The sequence below is a fragment of the Bradysia coprophila genome, unplaced genomic scaffold, assembly GCF_014529535.1.
Source record: "Bradysia coprophila strain Holo2 unplaced genomic scaffold, BU_Bcop_v1 contig_232, whole genome shotgun sequence".
Taxonomy (NCBI): domain Eukaryota; kingdom Metazoa; phylum Arthropoda; class Insecta; order Diptera; family Sciaridae; genus Bradysia; species Bradysia coprophila.
This window is the reverse complement of record NW_023503493.1, coordinates 556116-578757: the sequence shown is the minus strand read 5'-3', so window position 1 is coordinate 578757 and position 22642 is coordinate 556116. Positions and strand designations below refer to the sequence as shown.

Genomic DNA, 22642 nt, shown 5'->3' with positions numbered 1-22642 from the left:
TTGCTGGATCCGCTTTTCCATAGGAACTAACTAAGTAACTAACTAACTAACGTAGGCGATTTGCGATATCTCGGCCAAATCTATGATCCTCCGTCCGCAATTTTTTTTTCCGTTTCATAGAACGTTTTATGAAAACTATATGTACAAGTTGAAAGTTATTACAAATGAACGGACATCCGGTCAACCCATTTCGTCAACTCATCACCAATGCATCATCCTAACATTCTGACGAAATAAATATTTTGATCGGTATAGTCCAAGCGCCTCGCGCCATAACACCATAACAAAGAATGTAAATAATTCCATCGTATACACTAAAACACATCCGAAAAGACTTGAATTTTCACTTCTATTTACTAATGCAGAAATCTTTGGCATTTTCTATATTTAAATCGGTTAGTATTTTAGTACACCGGAATTCGTGAACGCGTCAAGACACACACACATGATCTCCGCGTCCCGATTAAATCAAAATCAAAAGAAGCAACAACAAAAAAAACGAACGTTTCGTTTTGGTCGGTTTTTTCGTTCTTATTTTTTAATCGCGTGCCAAATATTGCGAAAATATTGAGAGCTGCATTTAATTACAGTGTACTGTGAAGATGTTAATGTTAAAAAGTGTTTCGCTTAAGGGGAAACTTGTGACTATGCCCATATTCCAATGAAATACCATTGGTTCGTCCATCCAATCTATTTTCGATATATAAGGAGTACGATTCTTTCCGTGTGATTTTTGTGTGTGAATATTTTATCAAAATATCATCTCGACACCCGTGTCGAAACGGAATTAAAATGTGAATTATAAATTTATGCGGAGGTACGGAAAGTTAAAAATATTTTCTTGTGAAAAAAGTTATTATGAAAAGAGAAAAAATGAAGAAAATAGCAGAGTCTGTCGACATGTAGCTATTTTACTAACTAGTTAGTCGATGGGGGTTGTTTTGCGCACTACATTGACGAGCGAAGCGAGTTGATCAACACGTTATGGGTGCAAAACTCCTATTTACTGATGTGTTAGCAACAAGATTGTATCTGCTGTAATGTCAAAATCACCACAAATTCTAGTCGGAGGATTCATTATTTTGATGCACATCGTCAGCCATAAGTAGCCCACACTACACACACATGAAGCACCCACCACAATAGCAATAGAATCCATGCGTATAAATATTAGATTTGCACATGGACCTGTCAAAAAACCGGCTGCCGGGAAATTCTTATTCTTTCATTAATGCCGGGTAGCCAGCGGGAAGAAATAATGAAAAGGAGAAAAGAAATGGGAAAATGATTGGAAATCGGGAAATTGCCGGAAATCGGGAAATGGCCGGAAATCGGGAAATGACCAGAAATCGTGGCAAAAAGTCGGGAAATGACAAAATCGGGAAATTAAAGTCGGAGCATTATAATTCGATCGATTCTACTCATTTAATTCATTTTTTAATAATTGTAGTTTTCGAAGAAATCATTTCGAAAACATTACAGTATAAAAGCTTAGACACGTGCATTTGAACGGATTACCCGCAGATAGACCGCGAGTAAACAGCAAAAACTACAATTATTTAAAAATGAATTAAATGAGTAGAATCGATCAAATTATAATGCTCCGACTTTAACCAAAATCGAAAAATCGGTCTTTGCAATTCTTTGATCTAGAGAATTGAAAACCTCGAAAATCGTAAAAATAGCGAAATGAGTGGGAAACGAACAGGAAAATGATTAGAGTCGAGTTCTTCTGTAGAAAAATAGAAAAGAGAGCCTTGTCATTGAACTCTAATAGTGATCAAACGAAAAGTTACACTCGCTTCGCTCGAGATTTCATGTGTTAAACAATCGATTTTCTCTTAGATTTCCTTCATTCCGTAAACGTCGAAATAATGTAGCTTTATCCAATTCTACTTTTTCCGGTTTCCTCTGTACTATGTGAAGGAAAATTTTCATTCATCCCTCACATAATTTTTCGCTCGCTCCGCTTTCGCGTCTGGGTCTGATATTAAGAAAGGCATTGTTTGTCAAAAAATTATGAAGAAATGATGCCGTATGAGTTCAGTGACCTTAAATAGGATTTACATAGGTTTGTTGCTTCAGTAAGATTGAAAATAAATATTTTTTTCCGTGAAATCCCAAAACATTTTTACCGCGATATTCCAACATTTTCACCGGTAAATCCCAAAACATTTTCACCGGTAAATCCCAAAATATTTTTACCTGGAAATTTTAACATTTTTACCTGGAAACCACAAAACATTTTTAACTGTAAATTCAAACATTTTTACTCAGAAAACAATTTTACATAGAAATTCAAAAAAAACTTACCGGAAAATTCCAATATTCTTACCTGGAAACCACAGAACACTTTTACCGAGAAATTCCAACATTTTTACCTGGAAAATTTCCAGTGGAAATTTCAACATTTTTACCTAAAAATTTCAACATTTTAACCTGTAAATCATTTTTTCAAAAAAAGTTACCGGAAAATTCCAATATTCTTACCTGGAAATCACAGAACGCTTTTACCGAGAAATTACAACATTTTTACCTGGAAACCGCGACATTAATACCGAGAAAATCCAAAAACATTTTTACTGGAAAATCTTAACAGAGAAAAATGGGATTTGGATACCGCGAATAAAACATTATTTGCACACGCGTCTGCTATAACGGATCTGTCAGTGTGTAAATTTCCCCCGTTTAGCACTTAGACGTACCAATTATGAATATTTTGACATTACAGTAGATAATAGTTATGAAAAGCGAAAAAATAGCAGGGTCTGTCGACATAAGTCTATTTTACAGTCAATTCTAATTTTAGTATTGGCATTTTTTGTGTAACAACATTGTTTGAAGAGAGAGAGAGGGAAAAAAATCTCTTTAACCGTATTGACAACATAACATCATTTTCATGTGACGAGGAAAAACATGTTACGCGTATTAATTGACATCCTATGCAATATATATTACGGTATACACACTGGTACATGGTACATCCATATTACTTCAACGATTTTTTTTTGTTGTATTTTATCTGACACATGGGTCATCTGTGTCACCAAAAACATTTTAAAATAACTGTGCGATGAGTGAACGCTGTGTTGTTTTAATTATTTTCAATTCCGCAACGGCATTAAAAACATAAAAAACATTTATTTTTATAACAGCCGCTGTTGTTGGTACCTTTTTTCCGTTGCTGTTGTTGAAACGCCTGTGTGTGTACACATAATACGCAACTAAATTGAATTAAATGTAAATAAAAAATGTAATTACACCAAAAAAAAAAGAACCGAAACGAGAATTAAAAACTACAAAAAACATGAAGTGGGACGCATCACGTTTTTTCTTCTACGTTGCACTGCTATGTTTCGGCACCGTGCACGAGTGTCGCACACACACAGCTCCTTTAACCGAAACAAAGAAACCGTGTGATAAATTTGCAACAGATGCACAACAGCATCAAACGAATGGAATCGGTGCATCAACGCCGGAAACTAACGGCAACAACATTCAAATGTTGTGCGATGAAAATTATCAGAATGACGACGATTACGTTGTCGAAGATAACGAACGCAGCCAAAATGATCAACCATCGGATAGGCGATTTCCCTATTCGTATGGTAGCGTGCGGAAGCAGCCACACCATCAGCAGTTCGATAGGCAAAAAAGTGGCCAGCATCGGGACGATCCAAATGTGGAATATACGAAGGAGGTTGTCATCAAACAGGGTCGTTTAAAGGGTTTGGTGCGCCGAATGCACGCTCAGAGTGGATTGCGGAATGTTGATCAGTATCTAGGTGGGTGGAAACTGTAATTGCGTTATGATAGTCCGGTAATGTCTGAGAAATAAAAAGAAATATTTTGAAAAATAGTTACATATAGTTGGAAGGTAATGCCATTCAGACGCGCAGTATAGCACATATGTTCGATGCTAATGACACATCTTTTTAATGAAAGGTAGAGATGACGATTAAATCGTACTTTCTGTGGATGTTGACCTGTTGACAAATTCAAGCTTCTTATATTGGAAGGTTCAACATTCTCTGATGAGTACAGACTTTTGTGAAAGGATCTAGAATACCGCAGACCAGTTAATTATAACTTGCCTTGAAGTACCTGTTTTCATACAAACTTTGACACATTACTTCAAACAGATTTCATATTCTCTGTTCAATACAGATTTTCGTGAAAGGACCAAGAATGGAACGGACCAGTTAACTACACCTTGACTTGAGGTACTTGTCATTCAATGTTTTCATACAAATTTCTACACATCCTCAAGACCGATTGTCCATTTCCTGTTGAATACAGATTTTTGTGATTAGACAGGGAATACCGCAGACCAGTTAATTATAACTTGCCTTGAAGTACCTGTTTTCATGCAAATTTTGACACATTACTTCAAACAGATTTCATATTCTCTGTTCAATACAGATTTTCGTGAAAAGACCCAGAATGGAACGGACCAGTTAATTACACCTTGTCTTGAGGTACTTGTGATTGAATGTTTTCATACAAATTTCTACACATCCCTCAAGACAGATTGTACATTCCCTGTTGAATACAGACTTTTGTGGCTAAACCGAGAATACCGCAGACCAGTTAATTATAACTTGTCTTGAGGTACCTGTCATTCATTGTTTTCATTTTGAACTTATCTCTTTTAATACAGATTGCACATTCTCTGTTGAAAACAGACTTTTGTGATTAGACAGGGAATACCGAAGACCAGTTAATTATAACTTGCCTCGAGATACTTGTCATTGAATATTTTAGTACAAATTTCGACACATCCCTCAAGACAAATTGCACATTATCTGTTGAATACAGTCTTTTGTGATTATACCGAGAATACAGCGGACCACTTAATGATAACTTGTCTTGAGGTACTTTTCACAAATTTCAACTTATCTATAAAGACATAATGCAAATTCTCTGTTGAATACCAACTTTAGTTATTATACTGAGAATACCGCAGACCAGTTAATTATAACTTGTCCGGAGGTACTTGTCATTGAATAAAATCATATAACTTTCGACAAGTTAAAATAACTGGTCCGAATTGTATTCACTTCTCTCTAATCGGGTCTAGTAGATCTAGGGACCAAGGCAACCATATAAAGCACTCGTGAGGAAAATCCCTCATATCATTTATGCACGAAAATGTCTGTTCGCCAAATTTCAAGGCTCTTGGACTTTTCGTCTGAGGTACAAAGAAACAAACATCAAACTTTTCAGATCAGAAAATTCATTCAATTTCTTGTCATGAACAAGAACTCCTGCCGCTGCTGACACTCGTTCGACTCGATAAAATATCTTAATCATCTGAAAAACGAACAAATCTGAACAAATCAATTCAAAATCCGATTAATTTTCTCATTTCTTAAAATCGTATGTGAAAGGCATTCTGACCACAACGGAAATTGAATCAATCAATCCGAAAACAATTTCTTGTAACTTTTCAAATAAATTACAGGAATTCCGTATGCTGCTGCACAACGTTTTATGCCTCCAGGTATGTGTACAAAAACGTCGTCGCTTATGTAATAACCTATAGAATATATATAACATAGACGTAGACCTATACATACGATGCATAACCTTGCTGGAACAGATTGCTCTAACCTTAAATAGATTTACAATTTAAATTAAATGTAAAATTTCGAGCATTTTGTAATATATTGCTCATTTTACTCATATATAGCTGCACCGCAACCATGGCTGGGAGTGAAAGTAACTACAACGCTTTCACCGGTGTGTCCGCAAAATCTTCCACTATTGAATACCACTCAAAACTATATATCGGGCGGTCGATACGACCAGCTAAAACGGCTTTTACCCTATCTGCGCGATGAAAGTGAAGATTGTTTATTTTTGAATTTGTACGTGCCAAAATGGGGTAAATAGAAGTGATGAGAACGCCGACACCGAATTGTTGAAATTTTCAAATTGATTTTCCTTTTTTCATGACTGTAGAAAATCATGGACCGCAGCCAAAGTATCCGGTGATAATTTACATTCATGGTGAATCGTATGAGTGGAACAGTGGAAATCCATACGGTAAATTATGTTGTGTTTCTGTTCTGGACATTTCCCGATTTCTGGATAATTCCCAACTTACGGTTATTTCCAGAATTCCGGTTATTTCCCGATTTCCGGTTATTTCCCGATTTCCGGTTATTTCACTATTTCTGGTTATTATCCCACTTCCGATTCTAGATTTCCGGTTATTTCCAATGAAGTAACAACTACAAAAAAAATCACAAAAAAATAAAAAAATCAAGAAAAATCAAAAAAAAAAAAATCAGACGAAAAAAATAGTTGTTACCCCTCTCTTATTTCCAGATTTTCGGCTTCCTGTTATTTCGAAACTTCCGGTTATTTCCAGATTTCCGGTCATTTCCAGATTTTCTGTTATTTTCCGACCTCCGGTTATATCACTATTTCCGGTTATTTCCCTATTTCTGGTTATTTTCCAACTTCCGGTTCTAGATTTCCGGTTATTTCCAGATTTTCTCTTATTTTCCGACTTACGTTTATTTCACTATTTCCGGTTCTTTCCATATTTCCGGTTATTTCACTATTTATGGTTATTTTCCAACTTCCGGTTATTTCGAAACTTTCGGTTATTTCCAGATTTCCGGTCATTTCCAGATTTTCTATTATTTTTCGACCTCCGGTTATATCACTATTTCCGGTTATTTCCCTATTTCTGGTTATTTTCCAACTTCCGGTTCTAGATTTCCGGTTATTTCCAGATTTTCTCTTATTTTCCGACTTACGGTTATTTCACTATTTCCGGTTATTTCCATATTTCCGGTTATTTCTCTATTTATGGTTATTTTCCAACTTCCGGTTCTAGATTTCCGGTTATTTCCAGATTTTCGGTTATTTCCAGATTTTCGGTTATTTTCCGACCTCCGGGCTACCGAAAATTTATTCAATTGGCTTATAGAGTGCTCTAATCTGAGCGACAGATTAAAGGTGGGTCTGACCTATACAGTCAATATCAATGTTTAGCCTGAGAGGCCCGAAATCTGTAGATTTATTTAAATAGTGTGGCACTAAAGTATCATTCATCAGTGACGTCTGCTTTTTTTAAGTGCTGCCAGCAGATCTAAATCATTATTAACTCGAAAAATATGAAATTTTCGTCAAATATGTGTTGTACCCCTAAATAGATCCCCTAATTGGAGGTAGAACACACACAAGACTCACCAGAACACATATTTAGCGAGTTATTAATGATTCAAATCTGCTGTCAGCACTGACAAAAAAACGGACGTTATTTATGAATGATTCCTAATAGAACAATTCTACACGGTCATTATCGTCAGGAACGATATTTTCGTTCAAAGAACGATATTTTCGTCCATAGGATAGAGTCGTTCAAAAAACGATAACATGGTTTTTAGAACGATTATACCGTTCTTGACGATATTGACCGTGCAAAAATGACGCCTCTCCGTCAAAATTCATTAAAACTCACGAGCGAGCGAAATTATTTTATTTTTCTTTTCTCTACCGTCAGATGGAAGTGTTCTAGCTGCATATGGTCAAGTAATCGTTGTTACTTTAAACTACCGCCTGGGTGTATTAGGTAATGTATAAAATAGTCTGCACTACATGTTATGCTCGATTTTACGATATAAAGGTTACTTATTACGATTATATTCAAATGCTGGCTGGTAACAACACAAGAAAATGATGCTATTTACCAACAATTTTCCTCTAAAGTTTATCTTTATCGTAATGCTAATCCGCGTTTTTGCTTCGGAAAGTTTCATGTAATTGTGAATGTTGGAAAACTTATGCTCCATAAATATTTTGCTATAAAATATTACAGCAAACATACGAGAAGACATTTCGATGTGTACGGCAACTATTTTAACGATATATAATAATATAGAATTCACCGTGTATGTTTGTAATGCTTTGATTTATGCTTGATGGCTTGAACATAAATTTTCCACAGAAATTTATTTTTCCCCAGTCAATTCAAGTTATTTTCTTTTATTATTTTTGCTACATATCTCGCTAATCATACTATGGGATTTATGCAAAGGTAATTAGCCTACCGTTCGATGGAAAGAGCATTGATCCAACAGTTAGACTGGAGGAAAGTTGAACTCCATTTTAAGGGCAATGGACACTTTTTGCAAATTTGTAGCCTACATTTCGGCTCAAAAATATTCGTTTTTTTTGATGATTGCTCTGAACCAAAATCTTTTTTTGAAAAAGAAAACCATTGGAGCACGCAAAAATGTGTTACTTTAAATGGAAAAATTGGTTTGTGGGTGACAACTCCACTTGGAGAAACCTGTGCGTATTACATAACTTTACACAATCTGCACAGGTTTCTCCCAGTTGGACAAGTTATGACCCACAAATCAATTTTTTCTTTTAAAAGTAACACATTTTTGCGTGCTCCAATGGTTTTACTTTTCGAAAAAAAAGATTTTGATTCAGAGAAATCATCAAAGAACGAATATTTTTCCGCTAAGATGTAGTCTACAAATTTGCAAAAAGGGTCCGTTGCGCTTAATGACAACTTTCACTGACAAAACAGTTGTGAATGCTGAGATCAGCAGTAGGTCTATTCCATCTGTCAAAGTGACATTTTAAACGTCAATCAAAAATAAATTTGTGAAATGGTCACCAAATCGTAGATTTTTCTTTAGCTCTATTCCACTGATAGAAATGAAGAAAATCACGTGTTTTAGGACTAATTCGAATATCTGTTTTCGTTTGACATTTGAAACGTCACTTTGACAGATGGTATAGACAACTTTTAATCAGAACAGTTACAGCTCTTCTAGATCAAAATCGGTCGTGAACCTCACAATTAACTTTCAGATGACTAATTGAGCTACAAAAGTTAAGAACAATGGACCCTTTGCAAATTTTTAGTCTACATTTAGGCGGAAAAACATTTGTTTTTTGATGATTTATCTGTAACAATTACCTTTAAAAATGGTTTGTTGGTAATAACTTCACCCACTTCGAAAAACCGGTTCAGATTACACAGCCTGCAAAGGTTTCTCCAAGTTATCACCCACAAACCAATTTTTCCTTTAAAAGTAACACTTTTTTCCTTGCTCCGATGGTTTAAATTTTTAAAAGATTTTGGTTCAGTGAAATCATTAAAAAACGAATATTTTTCCTCCTAAAAAAAAGAGTAAATATTTAAACTATCCAAAGTGATCACTTTGTGTAACGTTAAAAAAAATATTCAGTTGGTCCAGCAACTGTATCACTATCTTAAATGCATCGTTCAAGTTTCGTTCGTAAAAATCTTTTGTTGAGCAATTTCATGAATTTGATTGCAACACTCACAATAAAATTTCCTAAGAAATGCTTTTCCAATGTTCGAGCCCCATATTAATGACATTCCATCACAGGCTACAGGCTACACGACAAGGCATATAATTTGAGAAAATCGTTAAATTTGACTAAATTTCGTAAAATTTGTCTAAATTTTGTTAAATTTGTCCAAATTTTGTTAAATTTGTCCAAATTTCGTTAAATTTCACAAATTTCCCAAGGTTTCGTTAAATTTTACAAATTTCGTTAAATTTCGTAAAGTTTCGTTAGATTTCACAAATTTCCCAAAGGTTCGTTAAATTTCACAAATTTCGTTAAATTTCACAAATTTCGCAAAGTTTCGTTAAATTTCACAAATTTCGTTAAATTTCACAAATTTCGTTAAATTTTACAAATTTCGTTAAATTTTTTTCGTTAAATTTTACAAATTTCGTTAAATTTTTTTCGTTAAATTTTACAAATTTCGTTAAACACAAATAATAAGCCCTGATACACTTCTCTGTTCAGCCGAAAGTATGGTCCCGTTTGTGATCTGCTGAAAGGTTGCATTCAGTGTTTATCTATCTTTTACGATAAGTGATGGCATAAAGACTCGTCAACATGCGAATGGTGGCTAATTTTTTTTCTACCTGCAGTCTTCTTAAAACGGCCGATTATTAAAGGGGTTTCTCATTTCCAATTCGAGTGATAATTTACCATTAAATTATGCTTATCACAACCGAAACATATTCGATATTCTATACGTATCACAGGCGAAGTGTTTCAAGTAAAACACATCCCATTTAACACACCAGTAAACCAGCACTTTTCTTACATTGAACACGTTTTAAGATTTTATCGATTCTAAAACTTTTGATTGTCGTGCATTGGCTTCGTATAATCTTTTTGTCTAAAGTCATGTTCGCATTTCCACATACAGGTTTCTTGAAGCCGGGAACCAGTGACCACACAGTCAGCAATTTCGGATTATTGGATCAAATAGCTGCATTGCAATGGGTATATTACCAAGTTGTTCAGCTGATTAAATAAATTGATTGATCCGTCGTTAAGGTAAAAGACAATATTGGAGCATTCCATGGCGATAACAGGGCGGTAACGTTAATGGGTCATGGTACTGGCGCTGCTTGTGTAAATCTGCTTATGCTTTCTCCAATCGCCCGTGGCATTGAAGGTAATGTACAAGTACCCAAAAAAGCTCAGAATTTTCCTTTTGGGTGATTTGATTGCAGCACTCGCAATAAAATTTTCTAAGTGGAAATGCTTTACCAAATGTTCGAGCTATTCATCATAATTAGTGAATTTGTGACATTTATGAAATTAAAAGTTTCGATAAATTTCACAAATTTCGAAAAGTTTCGTTAAATTTCACAAATTTCGAAAAGTTTCGTTAAATTTCACAAAATTGACAAATTTCGTTAAATCTCTGACAGTTTCGTTAAATTTCACAAATTTCGAAAAGTTTCGTTAAATCCACAGATTTCCCAAAGTTTCGTTAAATTTCACAAATCTCACTAAACCTTGCAAAGTTTCGATAAATTTCACGAGTTGTGTCATTTTCCAGGCTTATTCCATCGTGCTATCATCATGTCCGGTTCAGCGTTGTCAGATTGGGCGATTGCCAATCACCCACTACAAGCGACAATGCAAGTAATTCAATCGTTGAATTGTCCGCTAAGAGAAGACAACGAAGAAATGCTGGTCTGTTTGCGCAAGAAAAGGTACGCACATATTTCTAGCATCCGCACATTAATTTGGCAATAAATTCATTCACACCTAATGTCCTCACATGCACAACCACACACCCACAGGTATCAGGAAATAATAAAAACTCAAATAGCCACTCCGGAGTTTTCAACCAAATTTGGGCCGGTTGTAGACAATCTTGTTGTACCAAATATACCAGCAAAAGTGATGTCTCAATATAATGATGTGTTTAGCCGGTAGGTATTTGCTTCCATTAGCCACAATTATACGTATATGGCTTTTGGGGGTATTTAGCATAAATTTGCTATAAAATTTGTACGATTTAATATAATACTTTAGGTACGACATGCTTTTCGGATTAACTGAAATTGAATCGTACCACACTTTGTAAGTATCATTGAATTAATTTCTAATTCCATTCGTTTGTTGTTCTAATTTCTTTTGTATGGATGTGCCTGTGTGTACACTAAAATGGGATTCGATTTTATTGTAGCTTCTACAATTAGAGGTTGGAATTAAGCCAGGAAGATTTAGTGTAGCAAACGATTCATTTGGCCCATATAAGGGGTGTTCTTGGATCATAATTTAGTTTTCAGTTTTCGTTATTTTGTGACACAATGTGTGTAGGGTCGTTTCAAGATAATATAGAAGAAATATATTACCGGCACAGGCCCATATCACCCATATCGAGTTAATCGAATTGAATTCTTGAAATTCTTCGAATTGAATGGAATTCTTGGAATGTTTGGAATTCTTGAATTGCTTGGAATTTTTGAAATTAAAATCATTTCTTGGAATGCTTGGAATTCTTGGAATTGAATGAAATTCTTGGAATGATTGGAATTCTTGGAATCGAATTGAATTCTTGAAATTCTTCGAATTGAACGGAATTCTTAGAATGTTTGAAATTCTTGAATTGCTAGGAATTCTTGAAATAAAATTTTTTCTTATAATACTTGGAATTCTTAGAATTGAATGAAATTCTTGGAATGGAATTGAATTCTTGGAATTCTTAGAATTGAATGGAATTCTTGGAATGATTGGAATTCTTGGAATGATTGGAATTCTTGGAATTCTTGGAATTCTTGGAATGATTGGAATTCTTGGAATGATTGGAATTCTTGGAATGCTTGGAATTCTTGGAATGCTTGGAATTTGTGAAATTAAAATGATTTCTTGGAATTCTTGGAATTGAATGAAATTTTTGTAATGACTGGAATTCTTGAAATTCTTCGAATTGAATGGAATCGAATTGAATTCTTGAAATTCTTCGAATTGAATGGAATTCTTGGAATGTTTGGAATTCTTGAATTGCTTGGAATTTTTGAAATTAAAATCATTTCTTGGAATGCTTGGAATTCTTGGAATTGAATGAAATTCTTGGAATGATTGGAATTCTTGGAATCGAATTGAATTCTTGAAATTCTTCGAATTGAATGGAATTCTTAGAATGTTTGGAATTCTTGAATTGCTTGGAGTTCTTGAATTGCTAGGAATTCTTGAAATTAAAATTTTTTCTTATAATACTTGGAATTCTTAGAATTGAATGAAACTCTTGGAATGGAATTGAATTCTTGGAATTCTTAGAATTGAATGGAATTCTTGGAATGATTGGAATTCTTCGAATTGAATGGAATTCTTGGAATGTTTGGAATTCTTGAATTACTTGGAATTTTTGAAATTAAAATGATTTTTTGGAATTCTTGGAATTGAATGAAATTTTTGGAATGATTGGAATTCTTGGAATCGAATTGAATTCTTGGAATCGAATTGAATTCTTGGAATCGAATTGAATTCTTGGAATCGAATTGAATTCTTGGAATTCTTCGAATTGAATGGAATTCTTGGAATGTTTGGAATTCTTGAATTGCTTGGAATGACTGGAATTCTTGGAATCGATTTGAATTCTTGGAATCGAATTGAATTCTTGGAATTCTTCGAATTGAATGGAATTATTGGAATGTTTGGAATTCTTGAATTGCTTGGAATTTTTTAAATTAAAATGATTTCTTGGAATGCTTGGAATTCTTGGAATTGAATGAAATTCTTGGAATGATTGGAATTCTTGGAATCGAATTGAATTCTTTAAATTCTTCGAATTGAATGGAATTCTTAGAATGTTTGGAATTCTTGAATTGCTAGGAATTCTTGAAATTAAAATTTTTACTTGTAATACTTGGAATTCTTAGAATTGAATGAAATTCTTGGAATCGAATTAAATTCTTCGAAATGAACGGAATTCTTGGAATTGAATGGAATTATTGGAATTGAATTGAATTCTTAGAATTCTTCGAATTGAATGGAATTCTTGAAATTGAATAGTGTAATTGGAGTTATATGGACAAATTTCCTGCCAGTGATCCACCCCTCGACATTCTCGAAAACACACAGAACCCAAGAGTCGGTAGAATTCGAGTGCAAGTTCACTTTATTGCAGCACTAACGATTTTAATAGACTGTTAGTATGGACAAAAAGGAAATATACCTAGCAATAGCTGTTTAAACTTGCCTTGCGAGATGTACGTAACATTTTCCTACATTTTCCTATGCTACTAATAGATTTTGTAGTTCAAGTAGGAAGATAGTAGTAGGACGTTGTGACCACTGTTTCGATCTGAGAGAAAATTAAATACGTCTTTCGACGCTTTGCATTAATATGCAGTTCAAAAATACCATTTCTCATCAGTCCATGGCGACAGTGGTACTTGATACAATGCTCTAGTCACATCAATTTTCACACGAACAAGTATAGCGAATCATAATCGGAATGAAATTCAATTTCATCAAATTCACTCGTGGCGGTCTGTAGATAGTAGATAGTAGTAATAACACCTGTCGTGATGTAAACTACAATGAAATGTATATGTTCCAAGGTCGTTGAAAATGTCAATCGTAATCCACAGAGAAGCCAACACAACCCCAGTCTCCCAAGTTTTAACGAAAGACTTTGTTTATGTTGCGACTATGTTTGCTTCTGTGGATATGACCTATATATAACTAAAATGGATTGAAGTATTTTACATCCAAAACGACAATCTATTTCAAATCCTACATCCGAAGGTTGGTAATGATGATTGGATGACGATGACATCGAGCGAAATAACTGAGCGATTTTCGGTATCTGTTCTCGTTAGCATAACAGTCCAATGTGACTAACTGCTGAGCATTAAATTGTGCATCCAATAAATTTGCTTATCTCCTGCAAAAAAAATGCAAATTCCATTTCGCAATTGTAACCGTCTATCGTTTGCTTCAAGGAATGCAGTTGGCTTATCGCACGGATTGTTGGAGAGTGAACGGGACAGCTACTTACGGTTTTACATGCAAAATCGATTCGAAATTCGTCCCGATATTGCAATGGCCCTGACGCTACAAGAGTACGTATACACATATATCATCATCGACCCTACAACTCAAGACATAATGTACCGTGTGTTTTAACGTTAAAATCTAATTTATCTCTGCCATGCCCCATAAGATATACGGACATTTACAATAATCCGGAACGACCGTTGGCTGAAGAGCACCGAGATACGGTTCTGGAAATATTATCAGATGCCAGAGTTGCTTCGCCATTAATTCAAACAGGTTTATATCATTCTAAAGTTAATCCCCGAAGTTATATGTACGTTTTTGGGCACAACAGTAAAGCCGGAGAATTTGCTAATGTAAGTAAATACGTGCTTGTGTCGTTGCTCGGGGAACATTTTGTGTGTGTTATGTTTGGGAGTGAAGAAGTGTTTATTTATACTCTTTTCGGTGGATTTATGTCTTAATGTGTCGTACGATCTCATTAAAATATAAATGAATTGAAGACATAACCGCCTATAATATGCCCCCGCGTGTACATGTTGAATGGAACAATGAAAAATCGTTCTACGACCATTTCTACGGGATGTTACAAATACTTCCGTGTTTGGGGGAAGCAAAGAGGTGTCTACTATTGACACAATTCAAGTTTCCCTTTGACAATGTTGTGTAATTAACGTTTCTGCTTAAGGCCCGTCATTGGGAAATGACAGGACAGTTTGCCGAAAATGTATGGAAAATTGTGTCACAAAAGTTCAAAGAAACTCACCTCTGATGCTTTCCATTGTATTCGGGCATAGTCTCTTTAGGTCGCCAAGGCATATTTGAACGCTAAAACACTTTCTACTCGATGCAAAAATAAAAAGTTTTTTTTGTTTTGTCGCTACAAAAACACAGAAAATATTTCGACACAACTGTGACACTCCGCTATTATAAGTACTAGAATGAATGTTTGCTGTGTTCACTTCGGCGGTAATATTTTCATTCAAAAAAGTGTCGGACATTTTATAAAAATCATGAAACAGTTGACAAAGGATAGCGTATACATTCAATTATGCTCATCGACCATTTTTTAAAGCTTTAAGTATAGTTTCCACTTAAAAAGAGCACTCCGTTTAGCCTCCGTCTACATGACAGTTGTAAAATAGAACAAAAGAAATGTCACGCAAACGGAGTGGAAATTGAATTTTTCCGACACTTTTTTGAATGAAGATATTTTACCGCCAAAGTGAACACAGCAAACACTCATTCTAGTACTTATAGTAGCGGAGTGTCACAGTTGTGTCGAAATATTTTTTGCGTTTTTGTCGAGACAGAACAAAAAAAAAAAATTTGTTTTTGCATCGAGTAAAAAGTGTTTTAGCGCTCAAATATGCCTTGGCGACCTAAAGAGACTATGCACGACTACAATGGAAAGCATAAGAGGTGAGTTTCTTTGAATTTTTTCGGTGAACTTTTGTGATACAATTTTCCATACATTTTCGGCAAACTGTCCTGTCATTTCCCTATGACAGGCCAACGAAAAATCTTGCACCACAAATCGAACCATCGACTTCAGTACAAATACAAACGAAATATTGCTCATTTTACATTTAGTCTGGGAGATGCGGAAAAATAGGAAAAGTAGGAAATTATGTTGTTTTGGTTGCTTTCTCGCCTGTACGGCTATTTTCTAATTCATTTCGTCAATACCTTTCGTTTGACATATCGCACACGATTTTTGAGCGAAAATATGCAGAGATAAGCTGGAAAAACCAGTGAAAAACTAGCAAACCAAAACCTCTGTTTCGGGAACTTGACTCCAAACTTCCAACGCCGTTTTGAAGCACTTTCCGTTGAGTCGCGACATCATGATTACGCTAGGAAGTTAGTAGGGCACGCAAAACATAGGTAAACAACGCAAAAGTCATTTTCTTTAAATTTTGGGTCTCAAAACAGTCGGCGTATTTGCATGTTTCCCGTCGGAAAACAGGTGCAAACAGTCATATACGCTGACTGTTTTGAGACCCAACATACAACTTTTTTTGACTTTTACGTTGTTTACCTCTGTTTTGAGTGCTCACCTATCTTTCTAGCGTAAACACGCTGTCGTGACTCAACGGGAAGTGCAACAAAACATCGACGGAAATTTGGAGTCAAGTTCCTGGAACAGTGTGAGATATGTCAAATGAAAGGTATTGACGAGACGAAACAGAAGATTAGGTTTGTACAACAGTAACTATAGGCGATAGAGCAAGCAAAACTGCATATTTTCCTACTTTTCCTGTTTTCTCGCATCTCACACTGTGTCATCCCGCTCTCGAGTGTTAATGAACTTTGACTACTGGATGTCGTAAAGGGGTGAAAGTTGCCGAGCAAAATGATTTTTCTTTGGCTCCGAGAATCGGTAGAAACCGGTAAAAACCGGTTTTACTGGAAAACCTAAAAACTTGAATATCTCCGTCAAATCTGAATATTTTTTCATGATCTGGACGGTTTATGAAAGGTTGATCCAATTTTTAAAACTTATGGAACAGCTTTTAGTCAAGTGACCAGAATAGTCCGGGCTATGGGGGATTCCAGAAAAAACCGCTAACTTTGAGACTCATTTCCCTGTCCATTTCTTAATTAATTTTGACGAGCAGGGGCTTTTTGGCGTGGTAATCTCATTTATCAACGATAGTTTTGAGCTTTGACATATCTAAGTATTAGGAGCCGCAGCCCTAGGAAGTGTCAGTAGTTTTCTTATTAATTTTTTCATAAATAATGATAAATGAGCGCTTCGAACGATTTCTAGCACTCGAAAGATCACATGCTTTCGTTGAATGATCTGCAATTATGTGACTATTCCAGAGTCTTCCCACGTTCATCCCAAAGCTAGAACTCAAGAAAAACAAACGTTTCCATTTTTTGTAGTCTCCCCTGGTTTTGAGGAAATATTTTGGTTTTGGCTCAGTTCTCAGAATTCCATTACCCAAAAGGTCCACCTTCTTCCCAGTGTTAGAAATCAAGAATGACAAGGATTTGCAGCAGCTTTTGTGACCTATTTTCTGGATTTGAGGCTAGGTTGAGGTGTCTATAGGTCAGTTCCTAAAATTCCATCGCTCCAAAAGGTCAATGATCTTCCCTTTGCTAGAACTCTTAAATGACAAGTACTTCCATCAGAGTTATTGAATTTTTTCAGGACTTGAGGAAAGATTAAGGTGTTTAGAGGTCAGTTCCAAGAGTCCCATAACTCCTAAATTTTCTTCCTAATTGAAGAACTTGTCATCCTCAAGTTCTTGAACTGTGAAAAAGATTGACCTATTGGAGTGATGGAATTTTAGGAACTGACCTCTAGAAACCTCATTATTTCGTCAAATCCAGAGGAGACTACAAAAAACTGCAGGAAATGCTTCTTTTTCATGAGTTCGTTTGACGGAATTATTCAGATTTTCTGCCGATTTCCGGAGCCCAACGGAAAAATTTAGTTTGCAAATTTTGACCCCTTTAGTCAAAATTCATTAAAACTCGCGAGCCGGAGGACTTTTTCGGACATGTTAGCCCAAAATAACTGCCCCTGAAACGAAAGTTTGACGACCCATACGATATCCGATTGTCCATTCACATGCATGTCGAGCACACGTGCTCAATTGATTAATATAAAGATGAAGATTATCGAATGCGCCATGCGAAAGTTGACCGTTACATTGCAGTTTGCCCACTGTGAAAATGATCCATTACAAATTGACATTTCGTGGATTTGTTTTATGCTGCATAATATCTGGTGCTTACGAAATTTGATGCATGAATTACTATCGCCGTGCAAATTAGCCCAAATTGTTACTTATTGAATGAGCATTCCCAAGCAAAAACTAATTTTAACTTTTCGCCAGTTACCCCAATCCATAGTCGGTGAAGACCTACCCTATGTATTCGGCGCACCATTGGCTGCAGTGGGTCCATTTCAATCACATTACAGTCCTGAAGAACGTCTCCTATCAGAAGCTATTATGGTGTACTGGACTAACTTTGCGAAAACCGGGTAAGATTTTCCCCGTCTCACCAAACGGAAGTGCTGTTGTTTCTCATTCTCACACCGTATTTAGCAATCCCAAAGCTCCGTGGCGCGACAGCTTTTTGAATCTTGAACAGAAGGCTTGGGAAGCATACGACATTGATTGGCCGGAATTCAATGCGGCCAATTTGAACTACCTGAACATTGGCATACCGCCGGTGGTCAATCAAAACTACAAACAGAAGTACATGACCTTTTGGAATCAATATCTTCCCGAAGAACTGAATCGAACCATTTACTCATCAAAATCTTCGCACAACTACCCTGACTTATATGCACCATCGCTGACTGTGTACACACGCGGAACTACAGTATCGCCGTTTGGGTCCCGTGTCAATTATTATCCCGAAAAGACGACAGAAGATCCACTGCGTACACTGAAACTACTGTTGAATAGGCCGAATTTAAACAGAACGGACATGTACAACACCCAGTCAACGGTTCTCACCACCACCTCAACGCTTAGTGCTGATGGTGAACCAGTGCAACATACTGAGTCAGAAAATGAGATTGTCGTCAAAGCCGATGCAACGTTGGGTAAGTGAGAGGACAGAGAAATGTTAAGTTGGTACACATGAGGTGCGGTAGAAGGAAATGTGAATGACAGCTGCCACCTATATGGGAGAGAATTCGTATGAAATTCTCTCGCATTCTCTCCCATAGGTGCCAGCTCTCATTCACATATGTTCCTTCTGTATCGCCGCATGCGTAGCAACTTGACATTTCTCTGGTGAGAGGAGATTATGAATCTCGCTGGTTCAGGTTCATGTTATTCCACTTTCAGGCATTCTCATTGCGATCGTAATTCTATTCCTGCTGGTGAACGTTGTCATTCTGTTTGCGTACGTAATCAAGAGAAATTACTACGATAAAACACTCAAACGAAAATTGGATGTCCTGTCACTGGATGGAACAACGGACGACGATCTGAAACGTTCAAAATTCAACGATTGCGACGAAAGTTTCATTCTGGACGTGGTGCGAAAGAAGAACGATTACGAGCCGGTGAATCGAAATCGCTCTCCAATAAACGGATATTTGCTGTCGAGGGAACTGAGCACGAGTACGGTCGATGCTCACACCAAAGTCCAAGACTGGATGTCGCACGAAATAACGAAAAAGGGAATGAAGGCAAAAGGGTCGTCACCAAGCTTCTCAACGCGGAGCCGAAGCTTTTTCCGAAGAAGCGGAAAGGTTAGTGTGGCTGTGGATGCTACGCCGTGCACACGAACTGCTAGTGTTTTGCGCCAGGAGCCAGCCGAATTGCTTCAACAGTCTTTCAACTATGACAACAAGGACGTCATCATTTGCGAAGAGGTGGACGTTGATGCGTCATTGATTAACGCAGTCAATTTGAGAGAATCAAAATCAGGCAACAGCCGGAGAAACTCGATTTCATCGTTAGGCGATCCGGTCGATATCATCAAAATTGATCACAGACATTCGCGATCCGACCCGGTGCAAACATATTACAGTTTTAAGCAAGACGAGGACATCACAGTTTTTATCGAAGACGACGACGATGTCAATGTAACGTCACGGGATGAACCGGGCGAACGGGAATTACTTTCACCAGAAGCTGCTCTCAAAGCGATACAACTGCGAAACTATCCGAAAGTATTACCAAAATATCCACAAGACTCAACAGACTACGTGTCGTCGTCAATGAAACGGCGATCTTTACCCCCACAGTATTTTTCCATGAATTCATTCAAAATGGCCCCAGCTCCACCGCCTCGAACTACATCCACTCTCGGCCGCCGACCATCCGATCGACGTGACAGCAAAACCCTCACTACTTCGCCGATAATGAAAGCAGAAGAGCCGCCCGTCGAAGAAGAACCGGAAATCACATGCAATATGTTGCATGTCGGTCCACTGATTCCAAAGAGCAACGAGAGTCTGTATTCAGCCCTACGGAAAAAACCATCCACTCCCGACCAGAACAAGAGTTTCAGTTTCGAAAACTGCATAATTATGGAAAACATTTCGCAGGCTGACAACCAAATGCCCGACGAGACAACCGACCAGGCCAAACCGTCTGGCATCAAACCTCCGTCCGGCTTCAAAATGTCCAATGTCCAAACGCAAAGCGACAAAAAGACGGCACCGAAAATTATAATCAAACCAACGGTGACACGACAAAATTCAGCCGATCGCAAAAACCAGAACTCGAATATAACAAGGGTTCAAGCGCCACAGGATGCTTCCACAGTACCACCAGTTGGCGCATCGAAAATTCCAAAACGAAAGCTAAGCAACGATCGTTCCACATCGGATTCATCTTCATCGGAGACGTCGTCGAGTACGACGGGAACAGTGAAACAAATTTTTTAGGATTTAGTCTAGGCCAAAGGGAGAGGCAAACATTTCTTAGTTTAACAATCCACATTTTTTATAAATAAACTTTAAAGAGACTATGACGACCTTTTTGGCCTTTTCATTTGGTTCATTTGGTGAATTCCCGATCCGATTCCCCGCGCGGTAAATAGAGAGACTCAAGTCAATTTAATAGTCCGAATAGTTTGACTAATGTAAATGAACTATCCAATTTTAACACATACTAGCCTGTAACATAGGTCTACTGGATCAGATCATGCAATTGGGAATCCAACACACCTCCTCAATTGAATCAATAAATAAGACTTTACCTTCGTACCTCCTTGACCACTTGAATTCAACATAAACCTTCCAAATCGAATCGAGCTGAATCCTCCACCAACGCAACAACATAGCCTCCGATTTAACTTACAGATCTACTTTCTCATAGCTATTTTAGATCGAAGAGCATCAGTTATCAGCTGGAGTATAGCATAAGCGACTCCTCTGGTGTCGTTAAATTCTTTTTCCATGTTCAATGTTCAGCATTACTTGTTCCGTGTTCCATGTTTCGAAATCCAAGTTCCGTATTCCACGTTCCGTATTTCCTTATTTTACGTTTCGAATTTCACGTTCTGCATTTCATGTTCCGTATTCCACGTTCCATGTTCCGTATTATATGTTACATATTACGTGTTCCATATTCAACGTTTCGTATTTCATGTTCCTTATTTTACGTTCCACATTTCACTCAATGAAAGCAATGAAAGTCTAGAACAGGTATGGTCGATCGGCGAATTCGTCTTAAACGCACTCACATTTTATGTCAAAATAATATGAAAATGAGTGCGTTTAAGTACGAAAATCAAATTTTTATGTCCTCCGGGCGGACAATAGACCATATCTGTTTTACACTTTCATTGATTTCACTTTCCGTATTTCACGTATTCCATGTTCCGTATTCCACGTTCCATATTCCACGTTCCATATTCCATGTTCCGTATTCCATGTTCCGTATTTCACGTTCCGTATTTCGCGTTCCGTATTCCATGCTCCGTACTCCACGTTCCATGGTCCACGTTACATATTACATGATTTGTGTTCCGTATTACACGTTCCGTATTCGACTTTTCATATTTCAAGTTATGAATTCCATATTCCGTGATTTCCTCATTTGTAATTACTGTGACTTCCTTGATTACTTTAAACATTCCTGCAACCGTATCACAATTTTCCTTAATTTCTTTTTCATATTCTTTCCCAATATATGTTCCTTATTCCGTATATCACCACTTATGTAAGTAGTCACGTCAAAAACATCAAAAAACCTTGTGGAAGTTAAAAAATTCAAGAGAAATTAGCCTGAATCTTAAAAACCAATCGTGGAACACCTCACTCATGTCGAAAATAACTCGAATCCATCGAAAAATCCGATGGAAGTTAGGAAGTGCCAGAGGAATCATCTGTCATCCCAAAATTAAGAAACCAACCTTTGAACATCATACTTATGTCGATTGATAAACGCACTCAGCAACAAACTTGAAGAAAATGTTTTTTTAGGAAAATTTGGAATTTTCTTTTTGTTAGATTGCCTTTCATATAAAATTCGTTGCCGTTGACTCAATTTGTGTGTCACCGCCTTCGTGATCAACTCAGAGTTGTCTTAACCTATTCCCATTTCAGATCCTTGAGAAGAACGGATAAAAAAAGACAATTTTTGTCCGTGTACGCCTATGACGTCATACCACCTCTGACGGTGATCACGTCATCGACGGTCAAAAAGATAACATATTCGATAATTATACGATTAATATGCGCTTGCCGTACGTGACAGGTAATATTTTTTGGAAATTCAAGGGCGTACCAGTATTTTGTTTATCAGCAAATTAGTTCCAAATTAGACTTCCGCTCATTAAATAATTAATTAACTAAATAGTCCAGGTCCTTGTGTCGAATTTTTCA

At 36.6% G+C, this 22642-nt stretch overlaps 1 protein-coding gene across 3 annotated transcripts; it reads left to right on the top strand.

Annotated features, from left to right (window-relative positions):
- The first annotated feature begins 418 nt into the window (after positions 1-418).
- LOC119075773 lies at positions 419-20783 on the top strand. 3 transcript variants are annotated; one of them, XM_037182326.1, is made up of 16 exons: positions 419-710; positions 3156-3785; positions 5465-5503; positions 5693-5887; positions 5965-6048; positions 7520-7588; positions 10232-10308; positions 10363-10483; positions 10874-11030; positions 11121-11252; positions 11356-11403; positions 14274-14393; positions 14495-14684; positions 18180-18328; positions 18393-18898; positions 19146-20783. In XM_037182326.1, the coding sequence occupies exons 2-16, from the start codon at positions 3308-3310 to the stop codon at positions 20696-20698; spliced, it is 3918 nt and encodes a 1305-aa protein (XP_037038221.1). In that variant the 5' UTR covers positions 419-710; positions 3156-3307; the 3' UTR covers positions 20699-20783. The 3 variants fall into 3 exon arrangements, with proteins under 3 accessions (XP_037038221.1, XP_037038220.1, XP_037038219.1); XM_037182325.1 differs by lacking the exon at positions 419-710 and adding an exon at positions 737-817; XM_037182324.1 differs by lacking the exon at positions 419-710 and adding an exon at positions 2599-2959.
- Positions 20784-22642: the final 1859 nt, after the last annotated feature.

Coding starts and splice junctions, on each gene's coding strand:
- LOC119075773 (XM_037182326.1), top strand. CDS start 3,308: ATGAAGTGGGACGCATCACGTTTTTTCTTCTACGTTGCACTGCTATGT. Junction 3,786..5,464: donor GAATGTTGATCAGTATCTAG/GTGGGTGGAAAC, acceptor AATAAATTACAG/GAATTCCGTATGCTGCTGCA. Junction 11,404..14,273: donor ATTGAATCGTACCACACTTT/GTAAGTATCATT, acceptor GTTTGCTTCAAG/GAATGCAGTTGGCTTATCGC.